We start from the raw sequence: 25,326 nt of genomic DNA on the forward strand, positions 1-25,326 counted from the left end.
ATTTTCTAATCCTACTTCTATACTATAGATTCATTTTTCTTAAAAACTGTAGCTTTGGTTTTGTTGCCATTTAGTGTCTTTCTGGGTGTTTGTACTTTCAGGTGAAATGCCATCATTTCTTTTCTCTCCAGACTAATCCAATATTCTGTTTACTCTGTCTCCTTCTGTTTACCTCCTTGCTGTCTGTCTGTCTGTCTCTCCATCAGTACGGGAAAACAGATGAGATGGCCATAACTCTGGCTCAGTCTCTTGGACAGAACATCGGCATCTTCTCTGACAAGAAGAGGATCCTCAATGGTACACAGTTAAAACTTAATGAATTCTTTATTTATCACTTTTCTAACACAAGCCTCCTTTCTGTGTGACGGAAACATTTCAATGTGTTTTTTTTTTTTCCAGGCGAGTGTAAATGTGACGATCGTTGGTCCGGCTGTATCATGGATGATGTTGGGTAAGTTACATTTGATTTACATTTCCTCCTTAAAGCCACAACAATCATCACTAACAGATGCAGGTGACACAACAGTTTTCCCAGCAAATTATAACCACAACATCTTGAACTATGAATAATCCCATAATAATCCTCATAATCCCTCAAGTGGTTATTTACGTTTTAAATTGTTGCACATAATCAAACTAATAAATTTAACCAGAGCGTATTTTCCAAAGTATTTTGAAGCACATATAATCTCTATAAACTGAATAAACTAAATGTTTGTTGCACTAGATTATATACATTTATTAGTGTAAATATTGTGACAATATTTACAATTCCCATCCAATGATGTGTTATTGTAGTTTGATAATTCACCACTAGGAGTCAGACCAGATTCTTTCAGCAGCACTGTGTTATGTAATCTGCTAAGATTAGATATGACGTGATAAATCAGTCTGTGTATGTTTTGTGTTGTCAGATTCATACAGTACTCATAGTCATGACCGTGTTTGTCTTAGAATATGTCTGTTTACATGTCTGCAGTGTATTATATATACCGATGAAGCTTGCTTGGCAGTGTGTCACTGCGAGCGTGCAGATGTGACTGTGAGTGTCGTGTGAGAGGCTCTGTGATGTGTGTTTGTGTGTGTACCCCTCTTCTTAAATACTTCTTGCGTTTCCCCTCTATCCCGAATGGGACAGCAGGTGAGCAGAAGCTTGGCTAGAACGTTGCCTGTGCGGTTTTGAACCAGCTGGCTGCCTTGGAAGAAGGGTTGTCAGTCATCACAACCTTTCCCATTTCATCCGACAGCACTACAGCCGCTGTGGCCCCAGCTTCTCTTTTTACGCAAATGATATGAACAAATACAGTTTGATGTCCCTTTGTTACACACTGGCTGTATTTTTCATCATCATTTTGTACGATTTCACACATACTTTATGTATATTCTTTACTTTCTGGCCGAAGTCACCGGCTGATCAACTTAAACCTTTATTGATTTGATTATTGACAATAGGCTCCTTCTCACTCCTGCCCTTTGAAAGTCGGGACTTTTCATCACTTCTTTTTGTTCATGTTTAACCGATTGATACAGTCTGCAATGTCATTCTCATTTTAGGCCAATATTTGTCTACCTCATTTCCTTGTAACTGCAGCACACTCCCCTAACACTCCAGTCCCAACACGTCCAGATCCTGCTCTATTGGGTTACCACAATAAACCCGCTATAATGTCACGAGGTCACATGACAGAGGACAGGTGACGCTGCAGTCTTATGACCCTGTCTTCTGTTAATGGACCCGGCCCAGATCTGTTCTCTCTAAAAATCAAGTCAATGGTATTTCAGACACTTGTATTCAATGAGCGACCTCAGTCATTACCATTGACGGAAGTTTCTTTTTTATCCCCCCAGCACCTGCATGTCTGATCAACCTAACCTGACTAAACTTCTCGCATTATTTTCACAGGATTTATCTACTGTGTGTGTTAGTCTGTGTGTGTATGTGTGAGGATCTGCTGTTTGTGTACATGCGCGTATTTCTACACAGTACATGTGTGTGCATGGTGTGCGGTTGCTTCTTATGGACATCTTAAATCCTAACTATACCTAACATGAACTTAACAGATGGCACAGTTCTTACAGAAAAGAGATGCACAATTAACATGCGTTAAGGTCGAGTTAGGATTTTGCAATTGTTACTTTTCTTTCCTTTCTGTTTTCCTCTTATGAAAGGATGGATGTTGCCATGAACAAACCAACAAAATATGTATTTTAAAGGGTGAAACAAATCTAATCTAATGAATTTGAATCATGTGAAATGTAACAAAGACACAAAGACATGAAACATCCTGCACAGTTCAGCAGTGTAGCAGAAACAAGTGAATAATTGTGATTTTGTAGACACTGCAATGTCCGCTTAGTACCACTAGGTGGTGATAGCTGACTGTGAATGAATGAGTGAATAATTTCTGGATTCATGAGGCCCCTCATATACTTTATAAATACATAGATAATAAATCTTATTTTACAGCAGGTAAATAAATACAGTAGTATTTGTGTTTTAATCTTTTGGAATACATATTTTGACCCCTCTCTTGTACTTTTTCACAGCTGAATAATAATGTTAGTCACACTGTTAAAACTATTGTTCTTCTGGTGACCAATGAATCATTTAAGCACATTTGATCTTTGTTCCACCCCTTATTACTGTTTAAAGGGGGATGAACACTACAAGATTTTGACAAGATGCAGCCTTGGCACAAATTTTAAAAACTGGGTTTTAAATGCAAACTAGATAAGTACAGGAAATCTTTTTGAAATATTGTAGTGTACTTCATCCATCATTTAAGACTCATTCCTTATACTACCATCATCTCCATAGGTGGCTTCATTTAGTCACATGACATATCAAATAGCGACAACCTCTCACATCCTCTGACTCCCTCTGGCTGAGCTCTCAGTGAGTCCGTCTGTCTGTTATTGCATTGTCTACTGATGAGCCACACTATCAGAGCCACTCTAGCAGGATAATCCTGATAGTGCAGCAGAAGATAAAGAGCTTGATTTCTGCCCTGAGCATCAATGAAAACTTGTTAAAAATAAATGTGATCATTTCAGGGAAATAATACCAAATGATAATGCAATAACTGTTCAAATGAGAATCATCCACAATAATCAGGTTCATTTCCAGGAACACTATATTCATAAATGCATCTTGGAATCCATTTACATCCTGTATCTTTGTACACATTTCACAATCTTAGCTATACTGTATATCGACCCACGTGTTATACTAAGGATCTCCTCTGAACTGTGAGTATAGTAACCCTGTGACAAAACTTCACATATTTATGGTATGAGGTCTTTGGTAAGAAATGCAAACTTCATAATATATGACAAACCTGCCATTTACTTGTTTTTACTACTGACTGTAACAGTTTCAGGTATAAATGAGTGTGTAATTCTGTACGAGCATATGAAAAAGTCAATTGGTGTGGCTTAAATTATTTTTTCTTTCACACCAGTTGCTAAATGTCTTGTCCTATAATGTGTTTCGGGAGCAAACCCCCTCTCACCCAGTGTTGTCTGAGGATGCTGTCTGTACTGTAGCCATGGTAACGGCTACATAATATGCTGCGGTTGTGTTGAACAGCTTCTACCTGCCCAAGAGGTTCTCCGACTGCAACGTGGAGGAGTACCATAACTTCCTGAACAGTGGTGGAGGAGCCTGTCTGTTCAATAAGCCTTTGAAAGTATGCAACACACACACACACAGATAGATAAACACACATATCTCCTCTGTAGTTTGAATGTTAATTTTGCCTTTTTTTACCCTCAGCTGTTGGACCCCCCAGTATGTGGTAACGGCTTTGTGGAGCCAGGAGAGGAGTGTGACTGTGGCAGCCCAGCGGTGAGTTACTGTCGATGGATGCTAATAGGGTGATGTACTCTAAGGGGTTAATTTGATAATCATCCAAGGTCAAAGTAATGTGCTAATTACCCAGCAACAAAACCACTTGCTATGTCAGACTTTGTCTAATAAGAGGTGATTTGAACTAATGAAGAAATCATCAGAGAAATCAAAGAGCTGCAGCAGTGTGCAGTGTTAACAGTTATTGTATGATTATAGAGTTTGTCTAGAGAGACTTCTGTTCAAATAGATTGTATAAAAATAACTTACTTTAAAGGACAGGGTCACAAATTTTCAAGTCTGTCTTAAAACAACAGTCAGGTCTCCAAATGATCATTGAAACAGGTTTTTCTTGTTGCAATCATTCCACCTTCTCATACTGGCCATTAGAAGATCCCCTCCAAATGCTGTTAAAATGTAAGTGATGGCGGACAAAATCCACAAGCCTCCTTCTGTGCAAAAATGTATTTAAAAGTTTATCTGAAGAAATATGAGGCTTCAGGCATCTTCCACATTTATAGTCTTTTTAGTAAAAATCTCCTTCTTTGTCTCTCGATGGACTGTGTTTTCCTTTTCAGTTGCAGTGGAAGGATGGTAACAAAAAGAGGGAATTTGGCACTAAAATGACAGTAACTTTGAAAGATATTGACTTGATTTGACTAATTTGGACGGCTGAAGCATCATATTAGCTTCAAAATTTAAATTTATGGTTGTATAGAAGGAGGGCTGTTGATTTTGTCCCCCATTACTTACGTTGAAAGTGTATTATGAAGAGATCTCTTAATGGCCAGCATGAACAGGAGGAATGATCATAGTAAGAAAAACATGTAATTTGTCATTTGGGCACCTGACTGTTGTTTTAGGACAGACTTGTGACCCTATCCTTTAAATCAGTCAGCAAACAACCAGTTGCACAGATGAAGAAAACAACTAAGAGCAGTTTCTGTCTGTCTGTCCTGTAGGAGTGCACCAGAGAGGGAGACAACTGCTGTAAAAAATGCACCCTGACCCAAGGATCCAAGTGCAGCAACGGCCTCTGCTGCAATAACTGCCAGGTAAACATTCACCGCTACTCCTTCCGTCTGCTGCCGGGGTGCCATATCGGGTAAAATAGTCAAACGGAGGGATTGGCACCTGAAGTGTTTTGTAGTCTTTCAGTTGTCATTTTCACTTGGATGTCCTTTAATGTCAGTCTTTGCATGACATCACAAACAAAGAAAACTTGTACATTGTGATAGAGATGCTGCTGTGTAAAATACATCTAAATTGTCATTTGGTTTGGTTAAGTTTGGTTGAAACAGTCTTTTAACATTATTAAATCCTACATAATGGCTGTACTGTGCCTCATAATTAATGGATAAACGAATGTTGGTGTGTTTTAGTCGTGTATGTGAAGATAAAAATGTTTATTATAGATGAAGGTGTGGGGTGTCAAGAGAAGGGGTGAACTCCTGATTGTGGCCCTGATCCTCTGACACAACATCTAATCACAAACACTCACAGCCTGCTTGATGTTTATTTTATGTTCCTGCAGATGGAGTTCATGGGAGTCGTGTGCCGAGACGCAGTGAATGACTGTGACATCCCAGAAAACTGCACAGGAAACTCCAGCCAGGTAACATGAGCTTCCCTCACACAGTTTTCCTGCAACCAGAGCTAAAGACATATATGAATATTAAGAATCATACGACAGTAGTTTTGAATCTTGTTTTCTGTGTTTTGTTTTGTTGCAGTGTCCACCAAATGTGCATAAGATGGATGGCTACACGTGTGAAAAGGACCAGGTGACAGTTTTATTAGATCTTGCAGTATTTTCATTTCTTCACAGGTGACATTTTTGACACTTTTTGTAAGAGACATTTTATTTCTCTCTTCAGGGTCGCTGCTTTAATGGAAGGTGCAAAACCAAAGACAGACAGTGCAAGTACATATGGGGAGAGAGTAAGTTAAATAAATTTTGTATTAACAAAGCTGGAAATAGTTTTTGTCAGTTCACATCCATCTCTACAAACTAAGCAGATCTTCCAGAAATAGCATAATTGGTACATAAGACGTCTATTGCAGTCTATAACTTTTGGTCGTATTTCTTTCAGAGGCAACAGCAGCTGACAAATTCTGTTACGAGAAGCTCAACATTGAGGGCACAGAGAAGGGCAACTGTGGGAGGGACAAGGACACGTGGATCCAGTGTAACAAACAGTAAGAAAATACTCTCTGTGACTGGAAGCTGTGCAGTTCTGAGTTATTCTCCTTGACTGTGGTCTTTAGTTGCACCTTTGTGTTTCAGGGATGTTCATTGTGGGTACCTGCTGTGCTCCAACATCTCACCTGCTCCACGACTGGGAGAGCTGCAGGGAGGGCTGACCTCTTTCTCTGTAGCCCGGCACAGTGCTTCTCTAGACTGCAGGTACACACTCGCTCATTGCTGACCCACATTGTTGAGAAAAACAAACACTCAGAAAGCCCAACTAACCAACCTTGCATCTACACAACTGGCCACAAAGTATGATTTAACATCAGCACACATCAACTAATAAAGTTTGAAAGGATATTATTTTTGTCTGTTGTCTAAAACATCATCAAGTTTTAGTTTCATTCCCTCAAGATCAAGGGGGAACAGGCCAACCTCACCATTCATAGTAGTCTCAGTGACTCATAATGCAACATGACTCTGGAGTATATAAGTAATCATTTATAGACAAATACATACATGGACAGTAGCTAAAATAAATTACATCCCAACAAAGTCAATTGATGATAAATGAATGAATAAATGTTGTATGTACTGTTCAGCATTATCTTTACCATTATTAAAAGCTGTGTGAGTGACTCAGTCTTGTTTGTGTGGCAGCGGTGCACATGTGCTGATCGATGGAGACACTGACCTGGGTTACGTCGAGGACGGGACGGCCTGCGGGACAGACCGAATCTGTTTCAATCACAAATGTCTCCCCGTCCATCAATTCAACTTCAGCACCTGCCCCGGGACCACAGACAAGACCATCTGCTCCGGACACGGGGTACAAAGATAGAGCGCATCCACACACAAACACAGACACACACACACATTATAGGCATTTAGCTGAAGGTTGAACATTGTTGTTATTTTTACTTTTTAATATATTGGCTTGTCAAGATTTATAGGGACTATTCTGTCCCATATTTCTATGCAAGTTGGATAATTAGATGACTGCGAACAAAAGGTTATCTTTGGACAAAATTAAATTTTAATCCTTACATATTGTTCAGATCAAATTTGACCCATTTTCACATTTGAGAGCAGTACAAACACTTTAAACACTGTTATTTTTGCTTGAAATTTTTTTTATCACTTTTACTAAAGTGAATATACAAAAATGGAAATATTTCAACTTTTTTATTTTTTTCCAGCTGATACACATTTTTGTACATACTGTAGAGCGTCTTCTGGGTGAAATTTGACCCTTATTCACTCAGAAATCACCATTCAGAAATGTTGCTGAATTCTTCACATTCAATAAATTTCATTTTAATCATAATGACTGTTATGTTGGTAACATGGGACCATCATATAGTGTGATGATGAGTGTATTTTCTCCATAAACAATAGCCGTAAAACCTAAAGAATATACTCTGCTTTCTGAAAGCTTCATTAAAAATAAATCATCCATTTATTAATGACCAATGAGGTATTTATGAATGAAAAATAGATTTGTGGTTCAGAGACTAATTATGATGGGATACTATGAAGGGTCAGACAGTTCGTCATGTGAGTGTGTTCTGGGCCACATTTGTAGTGTTTTTTTCCAGACTATGAAGACAACTCCAAATGGATTTTCCATTTTAATCATCTTTTACAAGCAAAGTATTTCTATTTTTGTTCATTTTTTCTACAGTGGCCTAATTTTCCGATTTAAAGACACTGATTATCAGCATAAAATGTTGGACATCTATATATTTTACATGCAGTCGGTGGTCTCCCTCTTAAATCTGAGACTTTACACTTATGGACCAGTACCAAAACCAAATGTTTTTAACTCTTCTTTTTTTATTTTCTTGCTGCAGGTGTGCAGTAATGAGCTGAAGTGTGTGTGTTACCTGGGCTGGGCAGGAGAAGATTGTAACTCCACATCTCCTCTCAGTTATCTGGTGGTGGGACCCACTGCCGCAGTCTCAGGTAGAGCTGTTAACGCTCTCACTACTCACTGCCTCTGTCTATACCTCTCTCTATGTCCCATTTCCTCTCATTTCTGTCCATTTATTCTTCTTCTCTACTCTTTCCATCCCACTGTATTTCTTTCACTCCACCGATCCATTCACAAATGTTAATATGTTAAATATTTCATGCTTTTGTTTGGGTTTATTTTTCTTTTTGTTAAATTGTTCATTGCATTTCTCTTTATTTTAGCTTCTGTGTTGAGTTCATGTCTGCTCATTATAACCAGCTGCATTTGTACTCACTGAACCATGCATGTCATTCTTTTTGTTTGTCATTATTTTCACACTCATTCTTTGTCGACAGGCCGATGTCTTTGACGGAGTGACTTGAGGTCAGATTTGAGTTCCTTTTCATTGTATTTGCCCTGTCTTTGATGTCATTTCCTGGTCCTTTTCCTCTCTCACCCGAACTTCAGCTCACCTCGGTCGGTTAATTCTGACCATTACTGAGTTAAAAGATGAGATGTTTTTAATGTTAACCTGAATGGGAACCCAATACACGTGTAAGTTCCCCTCAGAGTAGTGCTGAAGGGTGACAGCAGTTCAGTTGATTCCCCTTTGTTCTCCTTTTACACTTTCCTTGCTAAGTGTACTGTGTTTTTGTGTTCAGCTGCAGTGATTTGTGGTTTGTGTGTCCCCATGTGTCCACGTTATTCAGGAAACTAAAGAAACACTTGCAATTAACACACGCTTGGCCTCCCTCCTCCTTCTCCTCTCCTCTTCCCTATCCCTGTGTCTCAGGTATCACCAGTACCAACATCATCGTCGGGGCCATCGTAGGCTCCATCCTCTTCCTCGCCCTCATACTGGCTGTTACAGCCTGGTGCTACAAGTGAGTGTCCCAGTAGCCTGCATGTGTGATGGTTCATGTTGACAAAAGTTATATCACTGATGGACCCTCATGACGATACTCTTACTCCTCTTCACAGGAGCTACAAGCAGAGATGCTACGTGGAGTCAGAGGTTCATCGAAGATTCTGCCGGTTTGCTCACTTTAAGGCTATTTTCATGTGTTGCATTTTTTTGTTGATTTACACGACAGAGCTATGATGTGTTTTAGCGTGTTTCTGTTCTCTCAACAATGTTTTTCTCTTTATTTTTTATACACAAAGGTTTTTATTTTTGCATAAAACAAAGAATGTGGTTAATAATCGTTAGGCTTTGATTGCAACGGATCTCTTTCACATTTTGCATTTTGCATTTGCATTGCAAATCAGCTGTGGTAATATATCGAGGGAGAAAATATCCTCTTTGCCCTGCAAAAAGACCAGTGTTGGAAGAAGGACTCAGATCCTGCAAATTTACTCTGTAACAAGAATTAGAACATTTTACATAAGGAAACAGTAAGTAATATCATTAATAGAGAAAAATACACCACTCACCCGGTATCAGACTTAGCTGAGATGCTGGAGCTAAAAAAATGGCCTCATTCAGAGTGTTATACTATTTTATATATTACATAATTGGATTATTATTACAGATATATGAACGTGTAAGCAGCATCTAACTGTTGTAGTTGGCCATATATATAAAATACTTTATTTATATAGCTTTATTAACAAAGTTAGAAAGTGCTTTACAGAAAAAAATAACAAAAAAATAAATAACAAACAGCAAAAAAAACAGACACTGAGATCATAAACACCAGAGGATAGTACAATTTGTACTACTTTATATACTGCAGAGTACTTAAGTCTATAACAAATCATCATATTTTAAAGGCTGATCATATGTGTTTGTATAAAAAATCTTAATCTGCAAATTAACAACAGTAGTAAAGCTGTCAAATAATTGTAGTGGAGTAAAAAGTCCAGTAATTCCATTTGAAATGTAGTGAAGTATAAAGTTGAATAAAATGGAAATACCCCAGCAAAGTACAAGTATTTTTTACAGTAGTTGAATAAATGAACATTGAAAAAGACATCATTAAAAAGAGACACAAGTTCAGGTTTCTTCCTACTGACAGGAAGCTCACATTTGTTTTTGGTGAGTCGATCACTGAGGTCGACATTCACAACAAGGCAGGTTGAAAACAAAATGTTCCAGCGAAAAAAGTAAATTGCACAATCACAAAATAAAACTAAATGTATTTCACTGAATGTCATAAATTGATGATGACGATAATGTGAAGGTGAGTATTTACCTAAAAGCCTTCTTCTGTATTTCCAGGCAAATGCCTCCAGGTGACTATGTAACAAAGCCTGGGGATGCAGACTCATTTTACAGTGACATGCCGCCTGGCGTCAGCACAAACTCTGGCTGCAGCTCCAAGAAGAGGTCAGCCTGCCTGTCGCACCTGCAGATTTGCACCCTGTCCTTCACTCCCTCCATCCCATCCATTTCTCAGAACATCTCACTGTTTGGCTTCAGGTCTGCCATCTCATCATCATTCATTCATTCATTCATTCACTGGCAATTGTGTGTGTGTGTGTGTGTGTGTGTGTGAGCAGTACCTGTGAGGTGTTCTCTGAGTCACATGTGTAGACAGGCTCAATATGTGTTCATGTGTATAATATCATGCTTTCATTAAATGTCTCTTTCTGAGAACAATTTGCAAATGGTCAGAATGATGCAGAAATTGAGCAGTATGTACCACTCAGTACTCCATTTTTCATGTCATGTGACATTCAGCTGTCAAGATGTTGTTTCACGGCTCGTAATGTTGCCATCTGCTGCGATGGTGTGTTCATCTACTGCATTTATCTCAGCCTTCCCCTTGTCTCCACGTTTACAGCAGATGCAGAACATTTAAATAATTTATAGCAGTTTAGAAGGATAATGTTGTACTGACAATATTTTGTCCGTTGCATATGTATCTCTGTGTGTGCATGTGTGTGTAGATCTAATGGCCTGTCCCACTCATGGAGTGAGAGAATCCCAGATGCCAAACACATCTCTGACATCTGTGAAAATGGGCGACCGAGGAGCAACTCATGGCAAGGTAACACACAAATCCCCACTCAAACTCTGTATGTTCTCTACAGTATGAAAGATGAGTTCCCTGGTAAATAAGCATCATGTAATCTTTATGTTTTTGATCTGTTTCTCACCAGGAAATCTGAGTGGTAATCGTAAGAAACTGAAAGGAAAGAAGTTCCGTGCTCGCTCTAACTCCACAGAGTAAGTTCCTCGTGGCAAGCAGGTGATGTTGTGAGATCACTGAACATTGAACATGGGACAACCAATAAGGACAAGCTCTAGTGGGAGATAAACTTTCTTATTCTTAAGGATAAGGCTGGTGTTATTCTATATTTTTACTGTTGTCTACAAATTCTATTAAAAGACCAACAATGTGTTAGTCTGTCTTTCAATACTTACTGACTCCTCTACCTTGTCTGTTGCACTCAGCAACAAGCCCACTTGTTCCTACTGAAGACATAAATCTTTAAAGACGGGTCACAAATATGTAGTTTAATCTTTTAAAAAGGCTCAGTAATTATCTAAAACAGCTAGGCTCTGTAGTTTCTAGCAAATGTTGCTCAAACAGGAGTAAATAGTGTATTTGTTTGGGACTATTTTCAGCCGTGGATTAATACACATTTGGTGTGCTAGTGAGTATTTACAGACAGGAATTGACTCAAAATAAACCAAAGTTCTTGTGTTCATAGTTTTAAAAAAATAGTCTTTGGATTAATTGATGTCTAAGATACAGAGGAATAAGTAATATCAGGCTTTGACCACACAGGTAACTTTATTGTTTTGATGTTTTCATGACATTTTTTTTTTGCCAATAATAAAAACACAGGACATTACCAGCCTTATCCTTTAAAAGTGTAGCATAAAAAAACTCACACAACTCTGGAAAAAATGCTTTCCTTAGATTTAGTATCAGAGGTAAAGAGTATGTTGCACTGAGCCTCAGAAGATACAGCGGTCACATTGTCTCCTGCAGTGTGAATCTGTCTGGCTTGTGAGGCTTTGCTGCACCTCCAAATCAGGAAATATCTCTTTGACTTTTCTCAGAGCTTGTGAACAAATAAAGTTATTTGCATATATATTGCCTGCTGACTGTGAATGAACAGTGTGCATCGGCTGCCTCCCAGCCTGCCGTGTCGGTTTGTTTGTTTGTTTGTGGGTTTGAAGGTCTTGGCATATGAAGTACTCTGCAGTGCACCTGTTCTCATTGCAAGCATGAGACTGACTGAGTGGCAAGAACCGAACTGCTTGGAATGATGTGACATGTAACCAATATGCAACTGAGCCTGTAGCACACGACACAGTTGTTTGTGATTTTCATGGTTGCTGTTTTCATCTGAAACCGCACACAGGTCTGTCTGCCATCTTCTCACCATTTTCTCAATTGCATCTTGGTGTTTGTTCAGGATATCTTTGCTCTGCTCTGCTTTCCTAAAATATTTCCTCTTCCTCTCTCCCTCCTCCCTACCCCAACCCCCCCACCCCCTCCAACACTCGCTTATTTCTGGAGATTTTCTGTCCTTTTCATTTCCTTTCCTTCTTTCCTTTTCTCTCTTCTCCCCCTCCTTGTGTTGTGTCCATCACCCCCCACCCGTCCCCTCCTCCTCCTCCTCCCCCTCCCACAGGTATTTAACCCCTCGCTTCAAAACAGAGTTTTATGATGTAACTAAATGGGTAGAAGATGTGAATAGAAACACTCAAGGACCATATCTTAGGTATTATCTCAGCCCATGTCCTGTACCCCACATGCTTGTCTAGAAACCCCCTCACTTTTGGTTTGATTTGTGGTTTGGTCAAGGAAAGTTAAGAAAAAAACATCTGGCCTTTATCCGCATAAGTTTTAAAAGTAAATAATAAGAGAGTAATATCAACAGCTGGCATGTTATTTGGAGTTTCTGTATGGGGTTGCTGCTGAGCATCAAAAAAGGACATTTTTATATAGCTTCCTTTTAGTTTCAGTGAAAACGTTAATTTTTCATTTTACAGCTGCATTTTTACTTTGCAGATTTTTATTTTCAGCAAATCGTTCTGTTGTATTGGATTGATGCAAAAAAAATGGCTCTTACTGCCTGTGCTACTATATTAATATTTATTTTATTCCTAATTTCTCCTTATTCCCTTCTTTGCTTCTCCCTCACAGTCTCTTGTTACCTCTGCATGTTGAGTGTTGTTCTGTCGGTACGTGTCTGTCCGTCAGCCCTGCCTCGCTCCCAGTGACCTCACGTGCCTTTGCGTCAGTGTGGTGTCATTGCCGAGCCAAACATTTTGCTCGTTGCTCTGACATCATCACTGTGCTGCTGTGACAAACTGTAAACTACCACTCTGATCTCGTCCAAGGTCTATAGATAATTACATGCACACAAACACGAGCGACCAGGTTTCCTCGACAACAACGAGGAAGCACATGGGACACTGGTTCTGTAGCACACACATTAAATCAAAACTGTAATCTATAGACCTTCTCTGTGTCCAGGAGCACATTCCTGCCTCTCCCCTTGTTAAAACATCTACTGAAGGATAGAAACAGTCCAGTGGAGAGATGTGGAGTCCTGGTTCCTGAAGTAAAAATTTAACTCTCATTTTCACATAAAAAAATCTAATGAAACCCCACTGGTGGAATCATCTGTACAAACATCTGCATATAAAAATCAGAGGCACAGTTTCACATGTTGCAAAGAGCATCACATTAAGAAAACAGCCAATCACAGAGCTTAAAACTCTGTTGCTAATGTCACATGTGACGATAGTGATTGAACTCTGATTGAACAGCAGTTTTTATCTTGTTTATTCGGGGGGTTACACTTCTTTTTCAGCCCTTATTCTCATTCAGTTTAAATACACTTATTGTTATTGGTTTGGATGAAAGGATTTGCCAAATGAATTAAATGTAATTGGCTTCCCAATCATTTTGGGATTAATTCAGCAACCATGGGCCAGTGTTTTGTTCCTGATTGCAACTATTAGGTAATTTTAAAATGCTATAATTTACATTTCATGGTGAATGAGGTTAAATTAAAAAAAGGTTTCTCCTTTTCCCTATTAAATATTTCTCTTTGTGGCCCTCTTGTGGCAAATTTGTGAGCTGTAAATTTGGGCTTCATAAATTAAACTAATTTGACTTGATGGCTCAATCCCAATGTCCACACTCACGGACTTTGAGGCACGTTCCTACTAAGTCCGTGAGGGCTCAAATCGTCAAGTGCATGAGGGCTCACTCGCAGACGTTTTGAGCCCTTTGTGCACACTTTCGGTAATTCCGCATCTCTGCAGACTTTGCCTGAGGAAATTACCCATAGTTCCTAGCATTGTGACGTTCAATCAGCGTTAAATACGGGGTTAACAGGGGAAGCCTGGGGGCACTAAAAAAAAGGTAAACAAACTGGCACATGGGTGCGCTGGTATGCCTGAATGTACAAAGAAACACTACATTAAAAAGGATTTAAGATGGTACATAAAAACACATGAAATCAGAGGAATGCAAGCAGAGGTTATATTACACACCAGTTTCTTCATCAACCATTTCTTTTAATTTTTGCTTAATGATACTGTTTTGACAAAAACAAGTAAATTGATTATTTGACAATCACCTCTCGTCTGCTTTGTAAGGCAAGAGCCTGCAAGACGTTCAAATCAGGCAGTCGGTCCCTTACTTGACTGTCATGCACATAATCATTAAATGGGTTGGATATTACCTTTCTGTTTTATACTTTAATGTATTATGTGCTTTATGAGTGAGAGGTTTTACTATTTTTGTCTTTTTCTGTTTTTAAGTGAGCTCACTAAGATAAAATCCAATCAATCATGATATGACAATAAAGTATTGAATCTTGAATCTTAAGTGCCTTGGCCATGAAGAAAGTAAAAAATGTAAATTAAACGTCCCAAACCTACAATCATACATAAAATGTTTTGGTGTCGTCAAGGTAAGGTGATATGTCACAAAGTGCTGTCGCATTCCTTGCTGCCTCTCACACTCAAGCACTTACCAGGTGACATCAGTGAATATATAATATATCAGACAATATCATTTTTTTACATAACCTAACATAAATAAACTTTTGATTAAGCCTGCCCAGTAAATGTACTGGGCAGGATTTTTTTTAAGTAATATTAAAGTTTTTACGAATACTTCTGGAACCAGTGATTTGACCCACAACTCCACTCTGTTCACTGTTTTGACCAATCCAGGTGTTTCAGGTCAGCACATAGCAGTGGTGTAAACAAGCCACTGCACACGGGGCGGGCCTTTTGTGTCTGTTCCACTGGACAGGACGTCTCCCTCTGATTCTTTCAGTCTGTTGTTCTTTCCCAGCTCCGGTCTGGTCTGCTGTCCAAGTCACCTCATCATACTTACTGCTCCCAGCATTCCTCATTAAATCACACACTCTGATCTGACTCAGCAGACAGCAGAAGTTACATTTAGTAGCATGCTCTTCACTGTGGCTAAAGGTGAATTTCTGCTAATTCTGGGCCGTTGATGTGTCGGTGCTTGATGCTGAAAAAGTAATGCTGCGGCACAGTGAAGCATGTGAGTTGCAGGAAACTACACCGCTGCTGGGAACTGTGTACTGCTGTGTACAGAGGTTGCCCCTAAAAGCTGAGCTATGGCCACACTTGTTTATGTTTTTTAACAGATTACATGACCTGTTTCTTCTTTTGGGGAACAGCAATAGGAGCTTTTAGGAGCAACTTCTCTCTGTAGGAAAATAAAACGTGAATAATTAGAGCAGCTCAGAGGAGGATGTTGCCCAAAGTCACAGATCTAACATTAGCTCAACTTCCTGAATCTAACCTCATTTAACTATCTGTGTCTTTGGCCAACTTAATCCTACACCAACCAGAACATAAGAAGCAATAGTTTAATAATGTCACTACTTCTTTTTTTTTTCTCCAGGACGCTATCCCCTGCCAAGTCTCCCACTTCCTCTACAGGATCTATTGCATCCAGCAGGAGATACCCTTACCCTATGCCCCCTCTCCCTGATGACCAGAGGAAAGCCAACAGGCAGAGCGCCAGGGCAAGTATCAATCAGGAACATATTACATCATTTAAAGACTGTTTTGGACTTGACAACTGATTTTCAATACATTGGAGATTCTGCACTGTTTTACACAAAACAGGGCAGATTATTACTGACACTGAACACAGTGTCTTAATGTACGAAGTAGGAATCACATCTTTATATAGTCAGGTAGTCTCATTGAGATTGAGATCTCTTTGTCAAGGGAGACCTGAAAACAAGAAACATCTATTATCAAACAAGCAGAACTGCAATCAACAAAGAATCAATAAAAACAGTTACAAGAGTCAGAAAAACAATCAGATAATTTTTATTTTAATCAAATCTAAAATCTTGAAGGAAAATTAGATTAGACGATCAGAGAGTAATAAGTTGTTGCAGTGATTCAGCCAAAATTTATTGGCTTTATTTGTAAAGCATCTTTCATACAAGTTAGTTCTTCACAGATGACTGATGCTGCTAATAAGCACAAATGTAAACATTAAAGCAATTTGAGATGAGAAATAAAAATGATATAAATGTAATAAGAATATGAATACAAAAAATAATTGATTCAAATGAAATAAAAATGCCCATAAATCATTAGAGCCAGGGTAAAGAACCTACATAGCAGTCGAACATGTTGGTTGTCTTCCACTATGGCCGATACATGGAACAAACATGTCACTGTCACGCCCGACACCCATTGTCACACCTAAATGCCCCACATCTGTCAGGTCGGGCCTTTATTGGGGTGATACCATGTAATCTGAATTTGCCATGAGTCAGATTAGTTTCATATGTGATGTCTAGTCTTCATACTTAAAGTTGTGTAGTGTGTTACATTGCTTTACAAAGACAAAACTATGAGGACTGAAGGTCATTAATATATTTGCCAATGAGGATCATGATTTCAAGGATGAGTTAATTTATCTTTTTGTTATCACCATAAAAAGATTAAATATGACCAGCCTATTCCTTTAAGTACAAGGACAGAACATTTTCATATGTCTTTTTGTTAATTTTCTCATTCCTGTCTCTTTTCTGTGCTTCTTCTCTCTCCAGCTGTGGGAGACTTCAATATAAACAGCCGTCTTACCCACTCTGCAAAAAGACCTTAAGGAACTACACTTGACTCTCCTTTTCTATGAATGAAAAACACAAAAACGAAACAAAATTGACTCTAAACAACAAAGGAGAAAGAGAGAGAGCCCCCCCACTGGAGTGGAAATAGGCAGGGGTGTGTGTGAGTTAGTGTGTACAAGCGTCTCCGTAGCTGTCTTGCCAGACGGCGTCATTCACTGGAGTGCCGGCGGAGAAACCAGCTCCACATCCACTCCAGACCAGCTGGAGCTCAGACTGAGCTGTTCCTGTCTGCTCTGGCCTCACTCCCTACGGGACAGGAAACCCCACCGCTCCGACCCCCCTTTAACCCTAAAACCTAAACCTTGACACACCCTCCTTAGCTTCGGCTCTCGCCACTTTCACTTCAAACGCCGCCGTCCTCCCTCCCCCCCCCCCCCCCAAAGTTGTTTGGAGCTCCTCTCTGAAAAAAGGGGCAGTGGAGCCGAGAGCATCGCATCACACTGCATCGCTGGATTTGTTGGATCATTTTGACGCACGTGAATCACTGTAGTAACTCCTACACTGTATGCATGAGACAACCTTGTTTAACAGCAACCTCCTCCTACTGGTCAAAAGACGAGAAGAACGGCGGTCTGATCTAGATGGAAAAGCATGCGAGGGGGCAGTGATTTTTTTTATACCTTCTGTAGGCTTAGATGCTTCCTCTCCACTATAGATAACCCATATTATATCACCAGTTATAACCCACAACCCCATGACACGGACCCAACCCCCATCCCGCCCTGCACCTCCTCCCCTTGGTTGTTTGTGCGTGTGTAAATATGTACAGTACACACAGAGTACATTGTTGCTTTAATTTTTACTTTAAAAGAGATATTCCTCCTCTCTTCTTCCTGCTGTATTGTGTTGTAGAAAGATCTCTGTAGGTTTCCACGCTCGTTCTTCTGTCTGTGTTTCTATTTTTTTGTCCTGTTCTTTTTTTCTCCCTCTGGGGTTTTCCTGTGTGACTGTGACCTCTATAGCTTTCTCCATCCACAGCAGAATGTACAAATGTTTTTTTTATATATTATCTTAGCACTGGTTTGATCCATCTCTGGAGGAAATACGCAGACATCCAGTGATGACTGAGGAAGTATTGATAAAAACACTGAATGCGGCACTTCAAGAATGTTACCCATGAGTATTAATTTAGCAAAATTTAAATAGTTTTATGTGCCATCGCTGAGTGAAACGGAAGCACTGAGATGTGTTTGGTGTAGTTATAGATGTGCCACTTTTCACTCAAATTTCCCCGTTTATAATGTTAAGATGTATTTAGTTTCCTCTAAAGTTTGAGAGCAACATGCTCCCATTTCCACAGTGAGAGTACATAAAGTCACTCATTGCTCGAAAGTGAGAACAAGAGGTCAACGATGTGAACGTGGTTGATGAACTAACTCGGTGAGAATCTGGAAAATTGTGATTGAAACGTGCATTTTGGATTTAGCTGTGACGATTGCGATATTTTAGCCTTGTGAATGATTAACTATGCTGTACAGTGCTTGCTGTTTGAGCTTGTGAAGACAAACAGCATGACAGTTTCTATTAAATTATTTCTCTCTGGTAGGCTATTTGTGAGATCATAACGGGAAACGAGCATGTCACTGAAAGACTTTTTCCCCTCATCGCCTCTCGCTGTTATCTTAATGGGTTTGTGTGACACAGACTACACTGTTTATCAGCAAAGTCGAGCCAATTCATGGCAGGAAGTCACAGGATTTAAAAACAAATGAGGGTGGGAGTTTTTGTGCTTTGACTGATGTCATGCCAGTGTAGCTATTTAAGGTTTTGAAAACAAATCCCATACAGTATTACTCCCCAAAAGCAAGTTCTTTGTACAGTTACAATTCATTGCTCTACCTTGTAGAAACTGTTGTCTTAAGGCCTTCCTGTTTGCCATTTTACTGTTGTTTAGTTTTTGTTCCGGTGTGTTCATTTGTAATTTCATGTATGCATTAGGACTGTATAGATAATATGATCTTCACGATATCGGATTAATATTGCTACTAGTATCTTTTTTATTAAGTACCTTTGTAATGTTCACCTTTTTCTCAGCATTATGTACAGCCACTATTCAAACAGTAATTAAGTGCATTATTGTAATTATGTGTGTTGATGAGTTTGAATGGAGACATGTTGAGTTTTTTGAAACACGTTTGTTCCCGAGGGGCCTGCAGAAGCCGTCATTCCTCTGGCATGTGCCAATAGTTTTGTTGTAAATGAGATCTGAACGGGCTCATGATTTGCCTTCTACCAGAGCTCTGTTCTTTGTTCTGATCTTCTTAAAAGTATTGCTCAGTCATCTTTCTGGGTTACCAGAGGCTGCGGAGAGCGTCATCTCAGAACTCTTGAGTAATATTTTTAACATCATAATACTGCGCTACAGCAAGACTGACATTTTTGTCTTGGTGTCGTGGACGTTGCACTACACAAAATTCTGAGGATGTTGCAGTTCTCCGCTAAGGATGGGGACCACGCAGTGTTTTTTCTGTGATTGTACAGCTGTCAATCTTTGTGTTCAACATATCTGCTGTATCTGCCTGCGCACATGGCTACGACTGACTGATCCCAACAGGACAACTCTGGCAAACGTCCACACAAGAGAGATGTCCGTCTCTGTCTGGCCAGAGACTTGAATGTATTTGTGTACTGGAGCACACCATCCACCCAGTCTCAACCATGTGGTCCCATCCTGCCAGCTCTCTCTCCTGACAGAGACACGGCACTCTGCTCCAGGAACCTTAAACCCCCCCCCCCCCCCTCTCCCCTCCCTCATATACTAGTTCAATCTAAATACTGCAGTTGCTGTCTTTTTTTATTTTTATTTTTTAATTTTTGCCTGTATGCTGTACAGACTGATGATGCAAAAACCAACCCCCCCCCCCCCTTTTATTTTTCCTCCTAATCATTCAGTATTGTAATATATTTAATATAAAATAAAACTTTCATCAACACATCTGTCTACGCTGACATTTCTGACATAAAAATACTCAAATTTGTAGAAGAAAAGAAGACACTACTCAAGATATTGGTTGACTGATTTTTTTTTTTTTTTTTTTTTTTTTTTTTTTTTTTACAAGATGGTAAATGTGCAAAACACACCAACAAAAATAAATACAATCTTAGCAAACACTTTAATGAAACAGAAAAGTATTGGTTGGGGGCCACAGAATTTAAGACGTAAGGACTTTTGTTGTATGTTGCATGACTTCCACTTCTCTCCTGTCAGCTCTCTGCTGTCGGTCATCTAATAAAGGCAAAAATGCCCAAAAAACGTTGGTACAAATGCACCTTCACTCACTTGTTAGACGCAGCATTCATCCTCCTATCAGTTACCTGACACTAGAACTGGTACTGCTTTAACATCTAATACGTCTGGCATTAGAGCAATTTTTCATCAGTATTTTTACGATGTACAGTATAATCTGAATAAAGAAGGACAATGTTAACAGTATCTTAGGTTTTGATGACAGCCTCTAACTAAGGGAGCAACTATTTCCAGCAGAGTTTAACTCATAGAGCCTCGTAACACTGGATGTTTTTACAGTAAGACAGTCTATAAGAAATCCATCACATTCACAGAGACTGTGCACTGTAACTGCACACTTTCTGTTATCATTGGTGTTCCAACTTTTTTTGCCGGACAGGATGGAGCTCTGTCAGTCCTCGACACTTGTCACAGTGAGATATTGTCCATGTTTATCACAAATGCTCCTGTGAATGGTACCTAAGCGCCTGCAGCTTGTCTTGATGGATGGCTTTAGTTGCAGAGGCGTCTTCTTCATCAAGCGACTTGCGGATGCAGCTTTTCAGGTGTTCGATACCAAAGCCGGTGGAGGCGGAGACCGGGACCACGTGTCTGAAGGTCAAGTAGTTCTTTGGTATCATGTTGTCAGGCAACAGATCAGAAAACTCTGCAAGAGAAAAAACAAAAACAGGACAATGTGACCGTCAACACACAACAACCCAGTGTGTATTATTGCAGCAATAAGCCTTCATGTACAATATGTGCTATAGCTGTGTTTGAAAGCAGCTGTGGAAGTGGGGGTGGTTTTGGACAGCATAACTTCCTGGTTTCCCCATTGGGGGCATCTGATAATCAGACTATTGCCATTTCGTTTCATGACATCAGTGAACAAATCGAAGATGCGGGCAGCCTTTCAGAGGTCTGGAACCGGGCTAACACTGGGGTGCTGTGAGCCAAATTCAATGAAACGCTCTCACACAATCAAGTCTGTAACAAATGAGGTGCCCAGAAAGTTGTGCTGTCTATACGAGAGTTTAAGCTGATGTTCTGTACTGTTATAACTGATGAAGCAGAACATTACCATCTCATCCTTTGACATATTAACTACAGCTCTTTTACATTATGTTAAGGGACTGCTGTGTGTCAAGATGTTAACTTCAAGTTGAGGTGAATTTCTGTGGTTCTGGAGGTGCTACAATTCAAATGAGACTTTCATTTCCATCATACACTCAACTTAAATTATTATTTATAATATAATATACGAGTATATTTTTTTATTATTTACCATCTGGGTTTTGTAGTTGCTCTTGTAGCTGTGCTAGTTTGTCTTCAGCATCAGGCAGGTCCATCTTATTCACCACCAGTAACGCAGGCTTGGACACGAGCTCCTCGTTGTACAACTCCAACTCCTTCAGTCAGTGGTGAGAGAGAAGAAAGAGAGGATGATGATGGAGGAGAGAAATGAATGATGTGCACGGGGCAGAATTTAAGTCAGAGAGCAGAAAGGTGAGAAGTAGGATTAACATAACATGACTCTTTAGACATTTATCATGACTGAACAGGAACATAGAATCAGTCTCACCTTGGTGAGAAGCTGCACGGCTCCAAATGCCGACCTGAACGGTGTTTTACTTGCCAGCTGAAAACCGCAAACATCTACCTACAGCCAGACAAACCATAATCATCATCATCACTGTCTGCTATGTTTTTGACTCATTACTGCAACCACATTCAAATTCAAACATACACATGGGTGACAGCTTATACGGTCTACTCTCTACTACTACACACCACAAACAGCAGCTGCTTGGTCCTCTCCACGTGTTTTAGGAACTTGTGGCCCATGCCTTTGTTTATGTGAGCCCCCTCAATCAGACCTGGAAGATCCGCAACAGAGATCTACAATACGAAAAAGAACAAAAAGAACACCAGTAAATGAGGGAAAACCACAGAAATACAGAATATTAATGTTTAAACACCAAGCTGTGAAATGTATTTCCGTACCTGCTTGTGATCCTTGTACATAAGTTTTCCAATCTCCGGCTTCAAAGTTGTGACTGCGAAAGATTTTAGAATTGTACCAGAGTATTTTACCAGGTCTATGAATCAGAAATGCACAAACAAGAACACAAAAACACAGTTTGAATGTGTGTGTTCAGTATTATGTACTTACAAGCGTAGTTGGCAATCTGAGGTGTTGCGTTAGACATGGCTGTCAGGAGAGACGACTTTCCTGCATTTGGGAACCTGATGGAGATTCAACACAACAAAATCTAAAGAAACTTAGCAGTTTAAGTTTCAGCTGAAATGAAATGATATGTTCACGTGTCACAGCTCTCACCCCACCAGGCCCAGGTCAGCGATGAGTTTGAGGTCCAGCCGAATGTGCTGGAACTGGCCTTTACTGGGTTTGAACGTGGAGTAGAGGGAGCCTCCGTGTCCTCCTTTCGCCACCAACACACGATCACCCTCGGCATTCAGGTCACCTTGGAGGGAGAACGGGTGTAAAAATACACAAAAATAAACTAATTTTATTCCACCTATTTGGATATTGCTGCTATATGTCCACTCTCTAATCATACAACCTCAGAGCCATCATTACTTTATATTTCAAGTGAAACATCCCTAATCCAAAGGAGAACAAATGTTTGACCAAAAGCTTGTGCTGCGTCATTTTAGGTAGTGAGAATTAAAACTTATTATGTAGTTCACCAACATCTTTATGAAGTATAATAAAAAGTGACATGCAGGGTTGTTTCATAGACAATTATGCCTTTATTAAAATGAAACATGTTGCATTACTGACTATGCACAGTACAAAATGGGGGAGCTTCTGACTTACCAAGTATTTTGCCATCATCAGTGGTGACTGTGACACCAACAGGAGCCAGGATCTCCTGGTCCTTCCCTCTCTCTCCTTTCAGTGAACGGACACTGTTGACAAATAAAATCACTCAAGATAAAACACAAAACAGCTCTGACTGACTCATCTCCATGATGCTAACTGAACTTCTGAGAGAATCAAGGCTCTGTTCGGAGAAACTAACCTGCTGTTGGCTCCCGCTCCGCCTGCAAAACGTTTCTTGGGGTGCTTGTCCTTGATCCTCTTCAAGGTCATGTTCTTTGCAGCCACCACCCAAACATCTCCCCCGTTGCCTCCCTGTCCCCCAAGACGAGGTAAACCCATGCCGCCGCTGCCTCCATGGACGTACAGACGGAGGTTGTCCACAAAGTTTCCATACTACAAGGAGGCAAAAGGAGACATCAGACAGAAATGAGGTTTAATAGAAAAAAACGACTAATAATAATAAACAGGTGAGTCTGGAGCTGCTTCACTGATTCAAACTGGACACCTAAACTGATCAAATGTCTGAACTTTTACTAACAACATTTCTTGATATGTTAACCAGGACAAGAACATACAACAACGTTTGATAAAGGTTTATATTTCTATCCATCCATTCATCCAAGAGGAAAGCAAGAGAAGTATTTTGGTTCACAGTTCTCTCGAATCATGTTAGAGTAGTTTTGGGTTTTGGAAAAGCCGTACATACGCACGTACGTAAACCATATTTTCACATTTAAGAAGCTGGAATCAGAGAGTTTTGGCATTTCGTCTTAAAACGATTAATCCATTATCAGAATAGTTGGCGATGAATTTTCTGTTGATCAATTAATCGACTAATGTTACAGCTCTACATTATGTTTTTGCTGTCATTGTATTTTTACGCATTTAATAACAGCACATAAGGCTATGAAGTGTAAACAACACTGTACACACATAATAGCTACCTAGCATCGTAATAAAAGAACGTTACATTTGTGGCTTTCATGGCTGCAGAGGTCACACAGACCATGTCAGTCAAAGTTGATGTTTTGACAGCCATTCAACTTACTAGCTAGCTAGCCGGCAAACGTCACTATTATAAGTCGTAGTTTGTGATTAAACTCTTTTGGCGAGATTAAAATGTGGTCTGTTACGCTGCCTACCTTACGGAAGCAAATTCTACTGAGCTGGACCATCTTCAGCAGCGTTTATCGCCACTTTTCGTACGTGTTGTTTAGCTGGCGGCTAATTAACATGTGTTCGTATGAAGGACCGGAAGTGGTAGTTTCTCGCAGCTAATTGGATCATGAGCCAAAGGGGCGGGACTGTGGCATTCAAGTCATTTCGGAAGTATCGTAATTACGAGCTTCCAATTTGTAAATAGTATTAGGATATTTCTGAAAGCTCCGATATTGTCAGTTCAATTCAATTGCCTTCCATCAACCAGAGGCCGTTGTTTCATGTAATTGAACCCGCATTTAATGGTTGTAGTGATATATGTTTTCAATATTTAATCCTCACACAGCTCTATGCTATCACACAACATATAAGCCCATTCATCCCATCTGCCTTGAATGCAGCATCACACCAGGACAACACATGGATTCACAAATGATGCCGGTGCAGATAAACTTTATAAAAGCAGATAAACATACAAAAATACCAATTCCTGAGGTTGTAGCCGTGCAAATACAGCAGTTAATGAATATCTTTGATATTGAATCCTCAGAGGTAATTTGCACTTTACATATCTTTAGCAGATGTAGCTTTCCAAACGGTTTATTAAAGCTATAGAGGTAAGTATTGTATATGAGCTACATAGCAAATTTAAGTCCTAATTTTGTCAGTTGAGAAATCAGAAATCATCAAAATGGACAACCAAATGTGCTAAAAAACGTTGTGAAGTGGAAAACATATTTTAAAATTACTTCCATGGTGCTTCCTCCATCTGCAGTTCAAATGTATTCATGGGAATATGGATGTAAGACATTTAGTTAGAAACTGCACTGTGCACAATTTGGTAAGTTGTCTTAACCACACATCACTGAAAACAAAACAAGGAAATTAACGAGGACAGACATTGACAAACAGCATGACTACTAAAAGATATAAATACAGTTTTAAAAAAATCCAGATTTAACTAGTAAGACATTCAGTTTTCCACTTG

The 25,326-nt window shown here is 39.6% G+C and overlaps 2 protein-coding genes across 3 annotated transcripts in view; one reads left to right on the plus strand and one right to left on the minus strand.

Annotated features, from left to right (window-relative positions):
- The window catches only part of adam22 (ADAM metallopeptidase domain 22), a 69,669-nt gene extending 49,639 nt beyond the window's left edge, over positions 1–20,030 (plus strand). Inside the window, exons 13-31 of one of the 2 annotated variants that reach the window (XM_044358901.1) lie at positions 207–297; positions 400–451; positions 3,590–3,689; positions 3,776–3,847; positions 4,810–4,902; positions 5,382–5,462; positions 5,581–5,631; positions 5,725–5,788; positions 5,941–6,046; positions 6,135–6,254; positions 6,699–6,867; positions 7,892–8,003; positions 8,786–8,876; positions 8,974–9,027; positions 10,214–10,414; positions 10,885–10,985; positions 11,098–11,164; positions 15,855–15,978; positions 17,026–20,030. In XM_044358901.1, coding sequence (XP_044214836.1) covers positions 207–297; positions 400–451; positions 3,590–3,689; positions 3,776–3,847; positions 4,810–4,902; positions 5,382–5,462; positions 5,581–5,631; positions 5,725–5,788; positions 5,941–6,046; positions 6,135–6,254; positions 6,699–6,867; positions 7,892–8,003; positions 8,786–8,876; positions 8,974–9,027; positions 10,214–10,414; positions 10,885–10,985; positions 11,098–11,164; positions 15,855–15,978; positions 17,026–17,046 — 1,770 coding nt within the window. In that variant the 3' untranslated portion in view covers positions 17,047–20,030. The remainder of the gene's footprint in view (positions 1–206; positions 298–399; positions 452–3,589; positions 3,690–3,775; positions 3,848–4,809; positions 4,903–5,381; positions 5,463–5,580; positions 5,632–5,724; positions 5,789–5,940; positions 6,047–6,134; positions 6,255–6,698; positions 6,868–7,891; positions 8,004–8,785; positions 8,877–8,973; positions 9,028–10,213; positions 10,415–10,884; positions 10,986–11,097; positions 11,165–15,854; positions 15,979–17,025) is intronic. The other variant, XM_044358902.1, reaches the window with a different exon arrangement.
- Positions 20,031–20,502: 472 nt separating this feature from the next.
- Positions 20,503–24,440, minus strand: gtpbp10 (GTP-binding protein 10 (putative)). Its single transcript, XM_044359044.1, has 10 exons — positions 24,323–24,440; positions 23,380–23,573; positions 23,175–23,266; positions 22,674–22,818; positions 22,506–22,579; positions 22,337–22,389; positions 22,124–22,231; positions 21,915–21,992; positions 21,618–21,741; positions 20,503–20,999 (listed from the first exon to the last, which is right to left on the minus strand). Exons 1-10 carry the CDS (start codon positions 24,353–24,355, stop codon positions 20,788–20,790), a joined length of 1,113 nt encoding a protein of 370 aa, XP_044214979.1. The 5' UTR covers positions 24,356–24,440; the 3' UTR covers positions 20,503–20,787.
- Positions 24,441–25,326: the final 886 nt, after the last annotated feature.

The sequence above is a fragment of the Thunnus albacares genome, chromosome 8 (genome assembly GCF_914725855.1).
Source record: "Thunnus albacares chromosome 8, fThuAlb1.1, whole genome shotgun sequence".
Classification (NCBI taxonomy): Eukaryota; Metazoa; Chordata; class Actinopteri; order Scombriformes; family Scombridae; genus Thunnus; species Thunnus albacares.